At 38.4% G+C, this 16,957-nt stretch overlaps 1 protein-coding gene across 16 annotated transcripts in view; it reads left to right on the top strand.

Annotated features, from left to right (window-relative positions):
* Window positions 1-16,957, top strand: part of LOC138739430 (phospholipid-transporting ATPase IB-like) — a 524,646-nt gene that overhangs the window by 103,390 nt on the left and 404,299 nt on the right. For 14 of the 16 annotated variants that reach the window (XR_011342240.1, XM_069891443.1, XM_069891442.1 and 11 more), the window contains one exon: window positions 16,409-16,541. Coding sequence is in view for 15 of the 16 variants with exons in the window: in XM_069891443.1 (XP_069747544.1) it covers window positions 16,409-16,541 (133 nt within the window). In the remaining variant the exon portion in view is untranslated. Of the gene's footprint in view, window positions 1-11,109; window positions 11,197-16,120; window positions 16,300-16,408; window positions 16,542-16,957 lie in introns of those variants that run through there. The other 2 variants (XM_069891453.1, XM_069891451.1) reach the window with 2 other exon arrangements.

The raw sequence follows: 16,957 nt of genomic DNA, 5'->3' as shown, positions 1-16,957 counted from the left end.
CAGATATACGGGCTTATAGACCAATTGGTCACATGGGTATAATTTAGCTGTGTGGGCTGGAAGGGCCTGTTACCATACTGTATATCTAAATTTAAATAAAAGAATTACTTGGAATTTAACCCAATTCTGTTTTGTAAAGTTGCTTTGTTTGTATGTCCAACTCTTGTATATCAAATCTGATTGCTACCAATGTTGAATAACATTACAATTTGTGGAGATATTTAATATCACCATTAAATTTCCTTATCTGGAATTTCTTTTTGCACTGGAGAGATGTTGATTTGGTTATGAGTCTGCTTCAGGGAACTCGAGCAGGAGAGGTGAAACATCATGGACCAAAAGGTGGGTTAGAGTTGGCTTCTAGTTGTCAATACATGGGAGGCCTGCCATTGTTATCAGATGTGACCAGCTATGGTGGATAAGTCTGGACAGATGATTACTGATAGTGTGACAGATTATGTTGAATTTTATATTGTATATAGATACGTTTTAAAGGAGATAAAATTGTGGGAGATTTTTTTAGTGTAGGTCACATACAAATACTTCAAAACAGATTTCATTTAAAATACTGGGAGCTATGCTCAAGCCAGACAGTCGGGCTCCGTGTCTTTGCAAAAGCTTTGGGGAGTGCCTGTAGAGATTTCACTAATGGATTGTTGTTTTGAAAAGCAACAGATGAAAGAACTCGGAGGATTAGGTCCAGAGCCGCAGTCTGTCAGAGTGCAATTTGCTGTTCTAAGAGGGTCATGTGGTTTTGCAAGCAGAGAGAGTCAAACAGGCTGTTTCTCTGAGAGAGAAAGAGAGAGAGAGAATTCAGTTCTACAATGCGACAGTTCAGCAGCAGCAGTTGGGATTGGAACATGACTTGTGGAAAAACCCCATTTTGAAGATGGGTTATGAGTTCTTAGTTCAGCCTGGTCAAAGTCCTTGTGGTCCACACAAGAGGAGAGAACTGGCTGCCTAATGTTTCACTTGAAATAAGAGAAAGGAAAAGGAACTCGGTGGTGACCTGAAAGAAAGAGGTTATCATCTGGAAAACCCTGATGGGGCAAGTTTCTTGTGTTCAGCAAACAACAAATCGCTCTCTGAAAACTGACAAGAATCTTCCTGAGCGGTAACCATTTACCTTTCAAGCACCAAAGCCTGGTGAACTTCATAAATGTTAAATTCTGTGCAGAGTATAAGAATTGCCTGCAACCAGTGAATTGGAGGAATGAGAAGTGAGATTGGACTGTGAATCAAATAACTTTTCTGAACTTACACACACATGACATACACGTGCACTTAGAATTCAAAGGGGGTTAAGTAAGTTAATAGTAATAAGTTAGAGTCTGATCCTGTTTTCATGTTAAAAGATAATTAAAAGCAACTTTTGTTTAAGTAACCATTTGTCTTGATGAATTTCTATTGCTGGTGGGTTTTGGGGTCCTCTGGGCTCGTAACATAGTGTCCAGTGAAGTAATGAATGAGCTCAGGGTCATTTCATTGATCAAAGAATAGGGTAGAAGATTGGTGAGGGATAAAGACCAGATTAGTTATTGGTGGAATCTCTTGTTGTGCAAGAGAGGTGATGGGAAATGAGGAAGGCAAGTGATTGGGGTGAAACTAATGAGTTTGGTGAAGTTTATGAGCTGTAAGGGATTTGGATATTGATATGGGGAGAATGTTGTTGAATGGGGAGCCTGAATAATTTGAAAGGAATGTCTCAGTCTATAATTCCCAATACAGTACTGATCTGAAACATTAATTATGTGGTTTCAATTATGCGACCAGTGTTTTGCACCTCAGATCAATGTGATAGAATTGTTTATGAGAACTCTCAAAATTAGAATTCAATTGAGTGATGCCATTGTTATGTGTGCATCCAATATGGAAAATGATATTTTATTATGGCAAATGCTTGGGCTAGTTTCTGGCCTGATGATGTTTTTCCAAGAGGTTTTATGTTGCTATTCACAAAATATGGATTTTCATGTGTGAAATTAAAAATAGTGGTATATGATGAAGACACTAAACACAGTTGTGTGAGTCTAAAATAATTTAGCATCAAACATTTTTAAAGTCATATTTGGGAGATAAAGATGCATTTTCCTAAGATAGTTTTAGAAGCCATCTTTTAACACTCATTTGATTAAATGCTATTTGGTCTTGCCTTGGATTGAAGTTATTTTGCCTATTAATGTATCTTTTATATTATTCTCTGTAATGACAATTCTCCCTCCCCCTTTCTAATAGGATATCTGCACTTCCATTAATGAACACCTAAATATTGTACTTGTGTCTTTTGGAGCATGAATAAAACTCATCAATCCACTTTTGAGCCCTTAATATTCATATACATTCTTTGGATAAGGGGTACTCAACCTATACATTGTGTGGGGTGTATATGCGTATATATGTATGTGTATATATATATATATATATATATATATATATATATGTATGTGTATATATATATATATGTATGTGTATGTATATATATATATATATATGTATGTGTATATATATATATATGTATGTGTATATATATATGTATGTGTATATATATATGTGTGTGTGTGTGTGCTTTTTACAAACACACACACACACACACACACACACACACACACACACACACACACACACACACACACACACCCAAAAGATCGAAAAAAACAAAGAACATTTTTGAGTGCTGACATGATTTCACAAGTGGAAAATATTCAACACCTGACTTGCTCATGTGGGGCTCTGATGCTCTGTTGGTGCCAGTTTGATTACAATAACAGTTAATAAAAAAAATCTTTGCTTCTGGCTGGAAAGATGCCAAATGAAGCTGGCCTCAAGGCTTTAGCATCAGCTGCAGCCAGAGTCACCATTGGCAACTTCATTCTCAGTATCGGGGGCCATGCCGTTTGCATCAAAGAAGTCACCTTGGGTTCCTGGGCAGGAGTGGGAACTGTAGTTGGAGACCAATAGCAACAGTGGGGAGATGTCGGGACAGGTGTCAGAGGAGGTCTTCTTTGTAAGCAGAGGTCAAGTTTTTTTTGGTGAGTACTAAACTTTATTTCATGTGAACTTTCCACTTGTGGCATCGTGTCAGCGCTCAAAAAGCCTGCCATTGTTTGTTGTTGCTGTTTGACTGTTGATACGGGTATTCTGCTGATCCTACTGTGCTGCTTAGTTCCATTGTTTCAAAATCCGAAAAAAGCCAAAAACCGAAAAACGTCTGATCCAAAGCATTTGTACTCCTTATCCAAAATACTAAGGGAGCGAATTAGGGATATGGAGTTGTAGATTGATGACCTGCGGCTTGTAAGGGAGAGTGACTCAACTTTCAGGGCGATAAATACTCCAGAACCCGTGTCAGGTAAGTGGGAAACCATCACGGGGGGAAAGGAAAAAGCGAGAAAAACGGAGAGCACACCAGTGACTATCCCACTCAGCAACAGTTATGTTGTGTTGGATTCTATTGAGGGAGATGACCAGACAGAAGATGGCCACGGGCACCAGGTCAATGGCAATGAGCCTGGCAGAGTGGTGCAAAAGAAAAGGAAAAGGAGAAATGCAGTAGTTATTGTGGACTCCATTGTCAGGGGTACAGACAGGAGGTTCTGTGAGCCAGATAAGTATACCCGCATGGTGTGCTGCCTCCCTGGTCCAAGGGTACGAGATATCACAAATCGGGTCCAAAATATTCTGAGAGGAGAGGGAAAGGAGCCTGATGTCTTGGTACATGTGGGTACAAAAGACATTGACAAGAAAAGGGAGGAGGTAATGAAAAGGGATTACAGTGAGCTGGGACGAAATCTGAAAGACAGGAACACTAGGGTGGTGATCTCAGGATTACTAACTGTTCCAAATGCAAGTGATGAAAAGAAAGTAAGGATAAGGAAAATGAATGTGTGGCTGAGGTGCTGGTGTACAAGGCAAGGATTTAACTTCTTGGATCATTGAGATCTCTTTTGGGGAAGGCATGATCTTTACAAGAGGGATGGGTTGCACCTAAATCCAAAAGGTGTCAACATTTTGGCAAGTATGTTTGGTACAGCAGTGGGGCAAGGTTTAAACTAATTTGGCAGGGGTATGGGAACCAGAGTGATAGAGAAAAGGGTAGGGAAGATAAAGTAATGGCCAGGAAAAGTAAAATAGGAAAAGTAATGTTGGGAGGAGAAAGTGAAAAAGATGGTGCAGTGAGTTTTCAGGTCAATGATAGTGTTAAGAAAATTACAAAGAAAAATAGTGGGCAGAAAAATCAAAAGAAAAGGTTACAGAAGTCACTAGATATTAAAAGGACAAAGAGTATAAGGGCACTTTATCTGAATGCCCGCAGTATTAGAAATAAGGTGAGTGAACTTGAGGCGCAAATCGGTACCCATGCCTATGATTTAGTAGCCATCATGGAAACATGGCTACAAGGTGACTCTAAATGGGAATTAAACTTTCAAGGGTATCAGGTGGTGCAAAGAGATAGACAGGATGGTAAGGGAGGTGGAGTTGCACTCTTAATCAAAGATGAGCTCCAGGCAGTAGTGAGGAATGATACAAGATCTAAAGAGCATAATGTTGAGTCAATTTGGGTAGAGATAAAGAATAACAAAGGGAAAAAATTATTGGTGGGTGTTATCTATTGCCCACCAAATAACAATAGTTTAGTGGCACAGGAAATAAATAGAGAGATAAGTGAGGCATGTAATAATGATACGGCAGTAGTCATGGGAGACTTTAACTTCCACATAGATTGGGAAAATCAAGTTGGTCGTGGGAGTCTGGAAGAGGACTTCATAGAATGCACCCACGATTGCTTTCTTGAGCAGCATGTTAAGGAACCCACAAGAGAAAATGTTCTCCTGGATCTAGTGTGCAATGAGATAGGTAGAGTAAATGATGTAATAGTCAGAGACCATCTGGGAAATAGCGATCATAGTATGATTGAATTTCTCATTCAGATGGAAGGGGAAATAGTTAGATCTAAAACTAATATATTATGCTTAAACAGGGGTGACTACCATAGGATGAGGGAGGAATTGGGCAGAGTGGACTGGGAGCACAGGCTAATTGATGAAACAGTTGAGGAACAGTGGAAGATTTTCAAAGAAATATTTTGTAATGCTCAATAAAAATATATTCCGGTCAGGAAAAAGGGCAGCAAGGGAGGGAAAAATCAACCGTGGTTAACAAAGGAAATAAAGGAGAGTATAAAATTGAAGGCGCAGGTGTACAAAGCTGCAAAGAGCAGTGGGAAACTGGAAGATTGGGAAAACTTTAAGAGACAACAAGGGGTTACAAAGCGGGTAATAAGAAATGGGAAAAAGGATAATGAAAGTAAATTGGCACAAAATATAAAAACAGAGAGCAAAAAATTTTATAAATATATAAAACGGAAGAGGGTGGCCAGAGTTAACATAGGACCCTTGGAGGATGAGAAAGGAAAACTGGTAGCAAAAAATGAGGAAATGGCCGAGGCATTAAACAAATATTTTGTGTCAGTCTTCATGGTGGAAGACACGTCCAGCATGCCCAAGTGCGGAGTTAAGGATGCGAATGTTGGGGAGGGCCTTGATAAAATAGTTGTTACAAAGGAAGTAGTGATGGAGAAACTAATGGGACTAAAGCCAGACAAATCACCTGGTCCTGATGATATGCATCCAAGGGTTCTGAAGGAAATGGCAGAAGTTATAGTTGATGCATTGGTGATCATATACCAAAATTCCTTGGATTCTGGGCAGATCCCGGCAGACTGGAAGACAGCAAAAGTCACGCCACTTTTTAAAAGGGATGTAGGCAGAAGACTGGAAATTATCGGCCAATTAGCTTGATGCCTGTAGTTGGAAAAATGCTTGAAGCTGTCATTTAAGATGAAATAGTGAAACTTTTGGAACGTAAGTTTTCAATCAGGCAGACGAAGCATGGTTTTAGAAAGGGAAGATCTTGTTTGACAAACTTGTTAGGATTCTTTGAGGATATAATGGGTGCAGTGGATGGAGGGGAACAGGTTGATGTTGTATATTTGGATTTCCAGAAAGCGTTTGATAAGGTGCCGCACAAGAGACTTCTCAGTAAGTTACAGGAAAGTGGAGTCTGGGGAAGTCTATTGGCCTGCATTGAAAATTGGTTGTCTGACAGGAGGCAGGAGTCGGGATAAATGGGAGTTTTTCAGGTTGGCAGAGAGTGGTAAGTGGGGTGCCGCAGGGGTCAGTGTTAGGCCCACAACTGTTCATCATTTACATTGATGACTTGGAGGAGGGGACAAAATGTGGTGCGGCCAAGTTTGTGGATGACACCAAATTGAGTGGAAGAACAAATTGTAATGAGGATGTGGAGAGTCTGCAAAGGGATATAGTTAAGCTGGATGAGTGGGCAAAGGTCTGGCAGATGGAGTACAATGTTAGTAAGTGTGAGGTTATCCCCTTTGGCAAGAAAAATAAAAGAGCTGAATATTATTTAAAGGGTGAAAAACTACAGCATGCTGTTGTGCAGAGGGACTTGGGAGTGCTTGTGCATGAATTGCAAAAAGTTAGGTTGCAGGTGCAGCAGGTTATTAAGAAGGCAAATGGAATGTTGCCTTCATCGTTAGAGGAATTGAATTGAGGAGTAGGGAGATAATGTTGCAACTGTATAAGGTGCTGGTGAGACCGCACCTGGAGTACTGTGTCCAGTTCTGGTCTCCATATTTGAGGAAGGATATACTGACTTTGGAGACGGTCCAGAGGAGGTTTACTAGGTTGATCCCAGGGATGAAGGGGTTGACTTATGATGAAAGATTAAATAATCTAGGATTGTATTCGCTCAAGTTCAGAAGAATGAGAGGAGATCTTATAGAAACATAGGATTATGAAGGGTATGGATAGGATAGATGTAGAAAGGTTTTTTGAGCTGGCCGGGGAAACTAAAATGAGAGGACACAGTCTCAAGATTCGGGGGAGTAGATTTAGGACAGAGATGAGGAAAAATAGTTTTTCCCAGAGAGTAGTGAATGTTTGGAATTCTCTAACCAGGGAAGTGGTTGAGGCTGCCTCATTAGACATATTTAAAATTCGGTTTGATAAATTTTTACATGATAGAGGAATTAGGGGATATGGGGAGAAGGCAGGTAGGTAGAGTTAGGTTATAAATTAGATCAGCCATGATCGTATTGAATGGCGGAGCAGGCTCGATGGGCCATTTTTGGCCTACTCCTGTTCCTACTTCCTATGTTCCTATGACCAGAAGTGTTTCAGATTTTGGATTTTGGAACACAGTTTAGAAAGTGCACTCATTCACTCAGACTTAAAGATACATGCAAAACAAATATTTACATATGTACAAATTAATTGAAGCAAGAAATATTGAAAAATCTGCACTCAATAAGATACTACTTATGTTTTCTACATCCCGATCTCAGATCGGGATTTCTGAACTCTATTATTGCATTATCTTATGGGACCACAGATGAAAAATGTCTTGGATTTTGGAGGATTTGGGAATTTTGGATAAGGGATACTCGGCGTGTGTGTGTGTGTGTATGTGTGCGTGTCTATGTGTGTGTGTCTACATATATAGTGTGTGTGTGTGTATATATAATGTGCGTGTGTGTCTATATATATAATGTGTGTGCATGTGTCTATATATAATGTGTGCGTGTGTCTATATATATATAAAATGTGTGTGTGTCTATATATAATGTGTGTGTCTATATATTTTGTGTGTGTGTGTCTATATACAATGTGTGTGTCTATATATAATGTGCCTGTGTCGATATATATTTTTGTGCATGTGTCTGTATATATTTGTGTGCGTGTGTCCGTATATGTGTATATATATATATATAATGTCTGTGCGTGTGTCTATATATAATGTGTGTGTATCTATATATGATGTGTGCCTGTATCTATATATAATGTGTGCTTTTCTATATATATATATGTATAAAATATGTGTGTCTATATATGTATATATATAATGTGTGTGTGTTGTGTGTGTATATATATGTGTGTGTATACATATATGTGTGTCTATATATATAGTGTGTCTATATATGTGTACATATATGTATATTCACATACACACCTTTCAATTTGATTGTTTCATGAGATATATTTTTATTCTGATTTCAAAAATAAAAAAGGAAATTGCTCAATCTGTGACCTACTTCCTTAAAAATAATCAATTTGGAGGAAAGTGTTTTCAGGAAAGGAAAGGAAGATTAAACATTTTAAAATTGGTGAACAAATAAAATAATTTATTGCAGAAATGTATTGTAGGATTTTTTTCTCTGCATTAATTACTTCCTCATTTCCCAGTACAAAACTCTTCCTTTTGAATTAAATGTTATTTGTAATTTGCTGAAGTTGATCAATACAATTAAATTACAGAAGCTGCAATTCATGCCTTGTAAATTAATAAGAATGTGAGACATTGTATGTTTTATTGTTTTGTTACTCACTCAGTAAACCTTAAACAATGTACAGAACAGGAAATATATAATTAAAAAGTGGAATTGTATGAGAAATTTACATTTTAATCTATCCACTATTGAAATGAAATTAAAGTAGCTTAATCAGTCTATAGTTAGAAATTAATATTAGTGGATGCTTTATATTATGTCAAGTGCCTGGTGTCACCACGTGGTATATTGTGTATTGGTTTCACTCCTTATGGAAAGCTGTACTTCCCACAGGGGGAGTGCAAAGGGCTATTTGGGAGATTCTTGGGATGATGTAATTCATTTGGGAGGAGTAATTAAGAAGATTAAGCCAATGTTCTGTGGAGTTTGTGATCTTGTAAAAACTTTCAACATTCTTACAAGGCTCAATAGGAATAATGTTTTTCCTGGTTAGGTGTCCAAGATCAGTGTCTCAGGATAAGACGGCTATCATTTCAAAATGGGATGTGATGAATTGTTTTGACCAAGAGTGTAGTTAATATGTGGTATTCCCTACAAAAGATGGCTGTGGTGGCTCAATTACTTAGTCCAGTCAGTATGGGGACAGATGAGGTTTTGGATGTTAATGGACATGAGGGATATTGGATTAGTGCAGGAATGTAGCATGAACGTTAATGAACATCAGTGAGCTCGATGAATAATGCACGGGTTTGAAGGATTGACTACTGGCCTGATTTTACTTCAATTTTATAATCTTGTTCACTAGCTATATGCTATTGGTTGTATTATACAGTTAAAAAGCAGATGCAATTGTTTGAAATTTGAGCTGGTTTCTGATCTTCATCCATTGCGCCTAAGTAAGGTCAAATAATTTATGATGCTTTGGCAATGTGTTTTGTGTGTACTCAGATTGGTTTTTATTGCATTTTTAAATTTGGTCAGTGAAACTATCGACTTTATCATTAGTGTAAAAAGAATTTTTTAGAGTGCTTTTTACCTATGTGATGGAGCATCGGTCGATCAGAATATCAATGCAAAATCTATGACAACAGATGTAGAAAGCAGTCAAGTAAAAGTGGTATTTGGAAAAATAAAAGGAAAGCAGTGGGGAATTGAAGAAAGAAGAGAGACAAACGTCAGGAAATTGCACACCAGTTGGCCTGACTTCAGTAGTTGATAAGATTTTAAATTAATTTTTTTTTTTAAATACAGCACGGTAACAGGCCTTTTCTGCCCATGAGCCCAATTTCACCCCATTGACTTACACCCTTGTACATTTTTTGAAGGGTGGGAGGAAACAAGAGCCCCCGAGGAAAACCCATGCAGATATGCGGACAAACTCTTTAAAGACAGCGCGAGATTCAAACTCTGGTACCAATTGCTGACGCTGTAACAGCATTGTGCAACCCGCTACGCTAGTTGTGCTGTCCTTTAGATTTTAGAGCCCATTGTTAAGAATTGAATTTTGTTTTGTTTGAAAGCAGATGATAAAATTAGATGAAGACAGCTTGGTTTGCTTCAGCAAAAATCTTGCCTGACAAATTGTTGGAATTCTTGTGAGAATCTAATGAGCAGAATAGACAAAGGGGAGTCAGCTGATGCAGTTAGCTAGGATTTTCAGAAGGCCTTTGACAAAGTGGCTTCAGACTAAAAGGATGTCCCCTGAGAACAGAGATGAGGACAAACCTCTTCAGCCAGAGGATGGAATTCTTTGCCACAGATGGCAAGGGAGACCAAATCATGAGGTATTTTAAAAGTGGAGGATGATAGGTTCTTGAGCAGTAAGGGATCAACAGTTATGTGAAGTCAGGAGAATGGAGTTGAAGGGAACAGGATTAAAATGACAGAGGAGATTGAATGGCCTAACTTTGCCTCTGTCTTATGGAAATAAATGGTGCATTTTGACCAGGACAAAACAGCTTTCCCCTAATCCCATGTAACCAGTAGTTTTGTGTGAATGCTTTAATGTAACTTGCACTGAAAGGTAGCCGGGTTGTTCTTTGAGAGACAAAGGAAATTCCATCCTTCAAAAGAAAAATATTGACATATAATTGAATCTGATGCAATTAGAGGGAAAAAAATTAGAAAATAAGGATAATTTTACTATTGATGGTTAATCGGATCTATAAAATGGTAAATATAATAACGTCACTCGTAGCCTTCAGAAAGGATTCATTTATCTTCCAGCTTGTGATCTTATAGAATACACATCGATGTGTTCTTTCTTGAGGGAATGAGTGATTTCCAACTTGTATTTAAACATACTGGTACATACTGCCCTACTTGCAGCTATTTTTATTCAAATCATTTGATTTTGAATACTTTTTCAAAATTCAGCTCCAACACCTTTCTCAAAATTGCAGTATCCTCCAGTTTCAGATGATTCCAGAGGTTGTCTTCACTATTTGTTGTGAACCTGTTTTTAAAATGATCACAAGTAATGAAAAAGAATTGTTGATATTAAATTGGTTTCATAAATTTAATTGTCCTTTATCCTCCACCTGCAACTTGAGCTAATTTACTTGAAAATGATCTTGGCATCATGTTTGACTCATGGATGAAAGGGCCTGTTCCTGTGCTGTCCTGTTGTATGTTCGGTGATATCTGAAATTTATACTTCGTAATATTGAATGAATTTGCAAAGTTTAAAGAATGTATATTTAACTGAAATCAACTCAACAAAATGAAGTAATATTTTATTTGATATTGAACTTTGTTACAGATAACTTAGTTTATGATCCATTTGTAGTTTGTTTCAGGTTGAATTTAGATGTGATTGCGATTAATGCGAACATTTGAGATATAATTCCAAAATGTTGCATCTTGTGTGATAGATCTTTTTTAAATTTGTGGTAAGTTACAAATTCTTTCAGCACTAATAGTATTTTCTCAATCTGGATTTTATATTGCTATTGTACAATTGTACTTTTGAATCCTACAATGTGCATACATTGTGGTTCAACCCCACTAGCCTCTGCACTTGACATATTATTGCCCCATTATTTTGCCAAGTTCAAGAAAATCATAACAGCAGCCATATCTTCCCCATCACATTGACTTTTGCTTTCGACAGGGATAAGTCTCACTTTCCATTGCAATTGCAGAAAGCACAAACTTGTCCATATAACCTCCCCCCCCCCCCCTTCCAGACCCATCACCCACCTTTCCATGCCCACAAACAGAACTTACAGATGAAGAAAAGCTTTCCGTGCATGTCGTCAAACTTAAATTGAGTTCAATGTATGTGGTGTGACCTCTTCTAAGTTATTGAGACAAAACGCAGATTGGGACACTGCTTTGTCAAAGATCTGTGCTCTGACTGTGGGTCAAAGCTTCAATTTCCAGTTGCCAACCATTTCAACCCTTTTCACGATTCCCACACAGACATGTCTGTTCTTAGCCTCATCCGTTGCTAGGGTGAAACCAGACCTAAACTTGAGGAACAACACCTATTCCTCCTGAACAGCTTGACCCCAAAACAAAAACATTGATTATATTTTCTAACTTTCAGAGACCTCCTCCTCTATCTAGTTAATTTGTTTCCATCATTTCTTTACCTACTCCTGTATTTTTTTTCTCTAACCTATCTCCTCATTTCTCTCATCTTCTGTCCAATACCTTATCATCTTAGCCCCTCTCCAGCTTCTTTCCCCCTTGATATTGTTATTAATACCCCTTCCTACTTTAGCTTGAAATGTTGAATGTCCATTTCTACCCATGGACATTAAGTAACCCGCTGAGTTCCTCCAGGGTCTGTCGCCTTATCTCCATTTTAAAATGTTCAAAAATGGCCTTTCAAATAAATTTTCGATCTACCTGTATTTATTATGGCAACGTTTTTGAATTTTCATGAAAATATTATTTTATCCATTTACATTATTGAATATTATTTTTTCTGGTCAAGCTGACGCTGTAACCGCATTGTGCAACCCGCTACGCTAAATATGTTGCCTGTTAAATTGATGAGGAAACTTGTTCTTTAAATTTTCTTTAAGATGGAAGATTATTCTTCCATCCTGTGAAAAGATGCGCCTTGAATTTCTCTTAGTGAAATGAGTAGTGTGTACTTCTCCCAAATTAATTGTTCAATGATGCACGTTGAGATGGTTAACGTGGAGTTATTGCATCCATTTTGTGTGGCTTTCATTGATTGAAATCCTGATTGTAAACTAGCATCTTCATCAACTGGAAAAATCTGGTAAATTTCTTTGATTTAAAAAAAACGTAGATGGCAGTTGACTGTTTTGGTTTTGAATGGAGAATAGTCAGGGGAACAACAGATAGTTCTCAGTGATCTTGAACAATTGTGGAGCCTGGAGGGGATAAGAGCCACGACTATTGATGCTGTAATTGGATTGCAGAACTGGAAAAGATTAAAGGGATGTTCTGAAAGTGTCCTTTACAGACTGTAGTTTATGCACTGACTTTGGGAGTTCCTGATCTGTGACTGGTCTATACCGAGAAGGAGCTGTAGGAATAATATCGAGAAGGTCATCTGTTCATCATGAGCACACAGAAGTACAAGAAAGAGGCAGAAGGAGTGCACCACCTCTAAATTCCCCACCTACCCATGAAGTAGATCCTGCTTGATACGACAGCCAGCATATCCTTATTGGCTTCATAGCTGGAGAGGAAGGCTATGACAGCCAGCATATCCTTATTGGCTTCATAACTGGAAAGGAAGGATACGACAGCCAGCATATCCTTATTGGCTTCATAACTGGAGAGGAAGGATAAGACAGCCAGCATATCCTTATTGGCTTCATAGCTGGAGAGGAAGGATACGACAGCCAGCATATCCTTATTGGCTTCATAGCTGGAGAGGAAGGATATGACAGCCAGCATATCCTTATTGGCTTCATAACTGGAGAGGAAGGATACGACAGCCAGCATATCCTTATTGGCTTCATAACTGGAGAGGAAGCACGGCATTTTCAAACATAAGGTTTCCTAAGTGGGGTTGTGGTTGACATTTTCCTCTGTATAGTTTTGCCATCAGATCCCTGTTTTATAAAATCAGCTACAGAATAATCAAGACCGGCAAGTTTTATTAAAATCATTTAAAAATACACGTTAAAATTTTTGTATCTATAAAACAGAAGCAGAGAGCCGTTCCACTTTTTGAGTCTGCTTCACCATTTCATATGATCATGGGTGTTCAAATGATTTCAGTAACCCATACCTGCTTTCTCTCCAAACCCTTAATTCTTTCAGCTAAAAGGGCCACATCCAACACTCTTTTAAATATATCTAATGAACTTTCTGTGATAGGGAGTTCCACAAATTTATAACTCTCTGAGCAAAAAAGGTTTCTCCTTCTCTCAGCCCTAAATGTTACCCTTATCTGATGATCCTTGTTCTGGACTTGCCTGGTATTGGGAATTTGTATGTAATCTGTCCAATGCTGCCAGAATTTTGTATGCCTCTATGAGATCGATAAAGCGTGGACACATGAATCAATGCAATTCAAAGCCACTGAACTGGGGAACTGGGTTGTATCTTAGAAACTCATCAAGGGCAATAATATGTTCAACAAACCAAGAAGCTGGAGGGGCCAAGCAGGTTAGGCAGTATCCATGGAGACTAATGGACAGACAATGTTTTCGATTGAGACAGTTTATGGAGACTGAAGAAAAATTCAGCCATCATTTTGATAAACTATTTTGGTCTAGCATAGAATGTTGGAAGATGTATCAAGCTCTGTTTCGGAATGCACACGCTCTCTTCTAAAGAAACTGCAGCTGGAATAGCAAATCTGTTTTAGAAATGCACTTTTTCTCAAATTCTGGTATGCATGCAATTTACATGGCCAAAAAAAAACTTTAAACTTCTTTGCAGGGGCTTAAAAATCATGCTTAATTAAAATTCAGCTCAAACTCATTGTAGATTATGTAGCATTCAGACATGAATCAACTTGAAAGATGTTATATCAAGTCCAAGTGTGATAGGGATAGTTTATTTCGCCCCTCTTGCCCTCCTCTCTGCTGTACACTCTTTGGCTTGGCTTCGTGGACGAAGATTTATGGAGGGGTAAATGTCCACGTCAGCTGCAGGCTCGTTTGTGACTGACAAGTCCGATGCGGGATAGGCAGACACGGTTGCAGCGGTTGCAAGGTAAAATTGGTTGGTCGGGGTTGGGTGTTGGGTTTTTCCTCCTTTGTCTTTTGTCAATGAGGTGGGCTCTGCGGTCTTCTTCAAAGGAGGTTGCTGCCCGCCGAACTGTGAGGCGCCAAGATGCACGGTTTGAGGCGATATCAGCCCACTGGCTGTGCTGGGAACCTATGTAGCCAGAGAGTGGTACTTGCGTTTGCATCGTGTTTGTACCTGAACTCCAGATGATAACCCTTGATATCCACCAGAAGCTTACAGTCAAGACAAGTTTATTGTCATCTCAATATACAAGTACAAGCTGATGAAACAGTGTTCTTCTGTCCTTGGTGCAAAACATGCAGACACACATCCAGACACACAACAAACAATGCATATGCCGGGCAAATATTCATCACTATAAATAAATATTGTTCCATGATTATGAGAATCTTGAATATTTCGTGTGAGCAGTTCCTTTGGTCATTCAGCATTCTCATTGTCCGTGGGAGGACAATGTTCCTCAGCCTGGTGCTGTCTCTGATACTCTTGTATCTCTTTCCCAATGGTAGCAGCTGAAAGATCCCACGTGCAGGGTGGAAGGGGTCCTCAATGGTTTTGCACGTCCTCTTCAGGCAGCGATCTCAATAGATCATGTCAATTGAGGAGAGGGAGACTCTGCCACTCTCTGGTCTGTTTATTTATCAGAATTAAAACATTTAATTTGCAATATTCCGACAGACCTGGTCTAAATAGTTGATCAAATGCTGAGGTAGCATTAGTTTTTCAACCTTTCCTAATTTTTAAACCTCTCAAATCCTTTTGCTTCACATTTCTCAGTTTACAGTGCACTGATCCATCTTTCCCAGGTAAAGTAGATGATGAAACTTCCATTGGTATTGATCATCAATCATCTTCCTTCCATCCAGGCTTCTGACAACTGCACATAATGTGGTGTTATCTGGCACATGCATCTGCATTAACTGTTTCTTCATTTCAGTATGGGGAAACAGCACATTCTCTGATCCCTCCATACACTTGCTCACATTACAGAATATATGATTTGATCTTTCTCTTTTCCCAAAATCCCATGCCATAATCTCCAGTCAAGAGAACATTTAAAGTATTCCTAAGCCTCACATAAAGTCATGGTAAAAGTGATCCATCTCCAGTTTTCTCCTCTCATTTCCACTGTATTGTAATTTCTCAGTCCAGCTGTTATGATGCCGAGTACGAGATGGAATTGTCTCAATCCTATTAAGTCTGACCATTTTTTCTTTGAAAACTAGCTTTGCTTGAGGCAATATTTGACAACATTTTGAATGTTATTAGAAATGCAATGACAAAGCTTGACTACTGCAGATATTGAAGTATTTACTCTCAAAGGTATAGAGCCATCATGTCGCTAGACTTAATAAAAATGAAAATCGAATCTAATCCATAGATATAATACTGACAGATGGCCTTGCTGTGAATACTGCAACAAAGTTCTGAGGATTCCAGGATATAGGAAAGGGAAATCCTTAATATTACATTAGTGTCCACTTAAGTATCCTTTATCAGCTTGCATAATTTATTACTGGTTGAGTGGAAATGTACTTGGTCAGGCATGTGCTTACGTTGCAGCTATTTATCTGACAAGGAGACTGGCAATACTCTGGTGCAGCTTGCATTTCCATCAATGCCTGTGTTCTCATTGGTCTAACAAAATAATTCCTTTTGTACTAATAGCCGTTTTGTTGCTCAGAAGGTTATTTATTTTGTAAACCTGAACGGCTGCTGATAGCTGTGTGTGGGTGCCCAGAAGCAATGAACAATACATGCCTGTCAGTGTGAGCATTGTGAGAATTTTAGCAGCTTAATTTACTGTGAGTACAGTCCTGATGCTTGATCAAACTTTTGTCATATAGTATCAGTAAAATACACATTCTGTTCACTTCAAATCACTGAGCAGGTTCTTTTTTGTCTGAACACCAGGCTGTTCATCCTCGGGCTACGAGAAAGCTGACGATGAGATGTCTGGAACTGCGAGTACAGAGTTGGATCAAGCAGTCAGAATTATTAACATTAATCTACCTCAGATAACTAAATTTTGTGACAATCATATCAGGTAAGAAAATTTTGGAAATTTTAAATATACTTTGTGAGTGGAGTGATTAGAGATGTGTATTATAAATGAACATTTAATTTTTCTCCACAGATGTTTGCTTTGAATTATTAATTGATGCTTTTATGTCTCACTTGTTGCAAAATACATTGTTAATAGAAATAAATTGTTTAATTTTGTTGTTCTTCTGTAATCACTGGCACTTTTTTTGAATATTTTATTTAAAATTTTTTAGACCATACATGTAGTCAAATACAACATTTTAAAAAATATGAGTACAAATTTATGCTGCAACCCCACACCCCCCCCCCCCACCCACCCAAAAGACCCTGAAAAAGTGTGTGAGAAGAGAAAAGGAAAAAAAAAAGAAAGATAGCGTGGGAAAAATAAGAAGGGTTGCTGGAAAGCGCCATTCACTC

Source organism: Narcine bancroftii, chromosome 7, assembly GCF_036971445.1.
Source record: "Narcine bancroftii isolate sNarBan1 chromosome 7, sNarBan1.hap1, whole genome shotgun sequence".
In the NCBI taxonomy this organism is placed as follows: domain Eukaryota; kingdom Metazoa; phylum Chordata; class Chondrichthyes; order Torpediniformes; family Narcinidae; genus Narcine; species Narcine bancroftii.
This window is presented reverse-complemented; position numbering and strand designations above follow the sequence as displayed.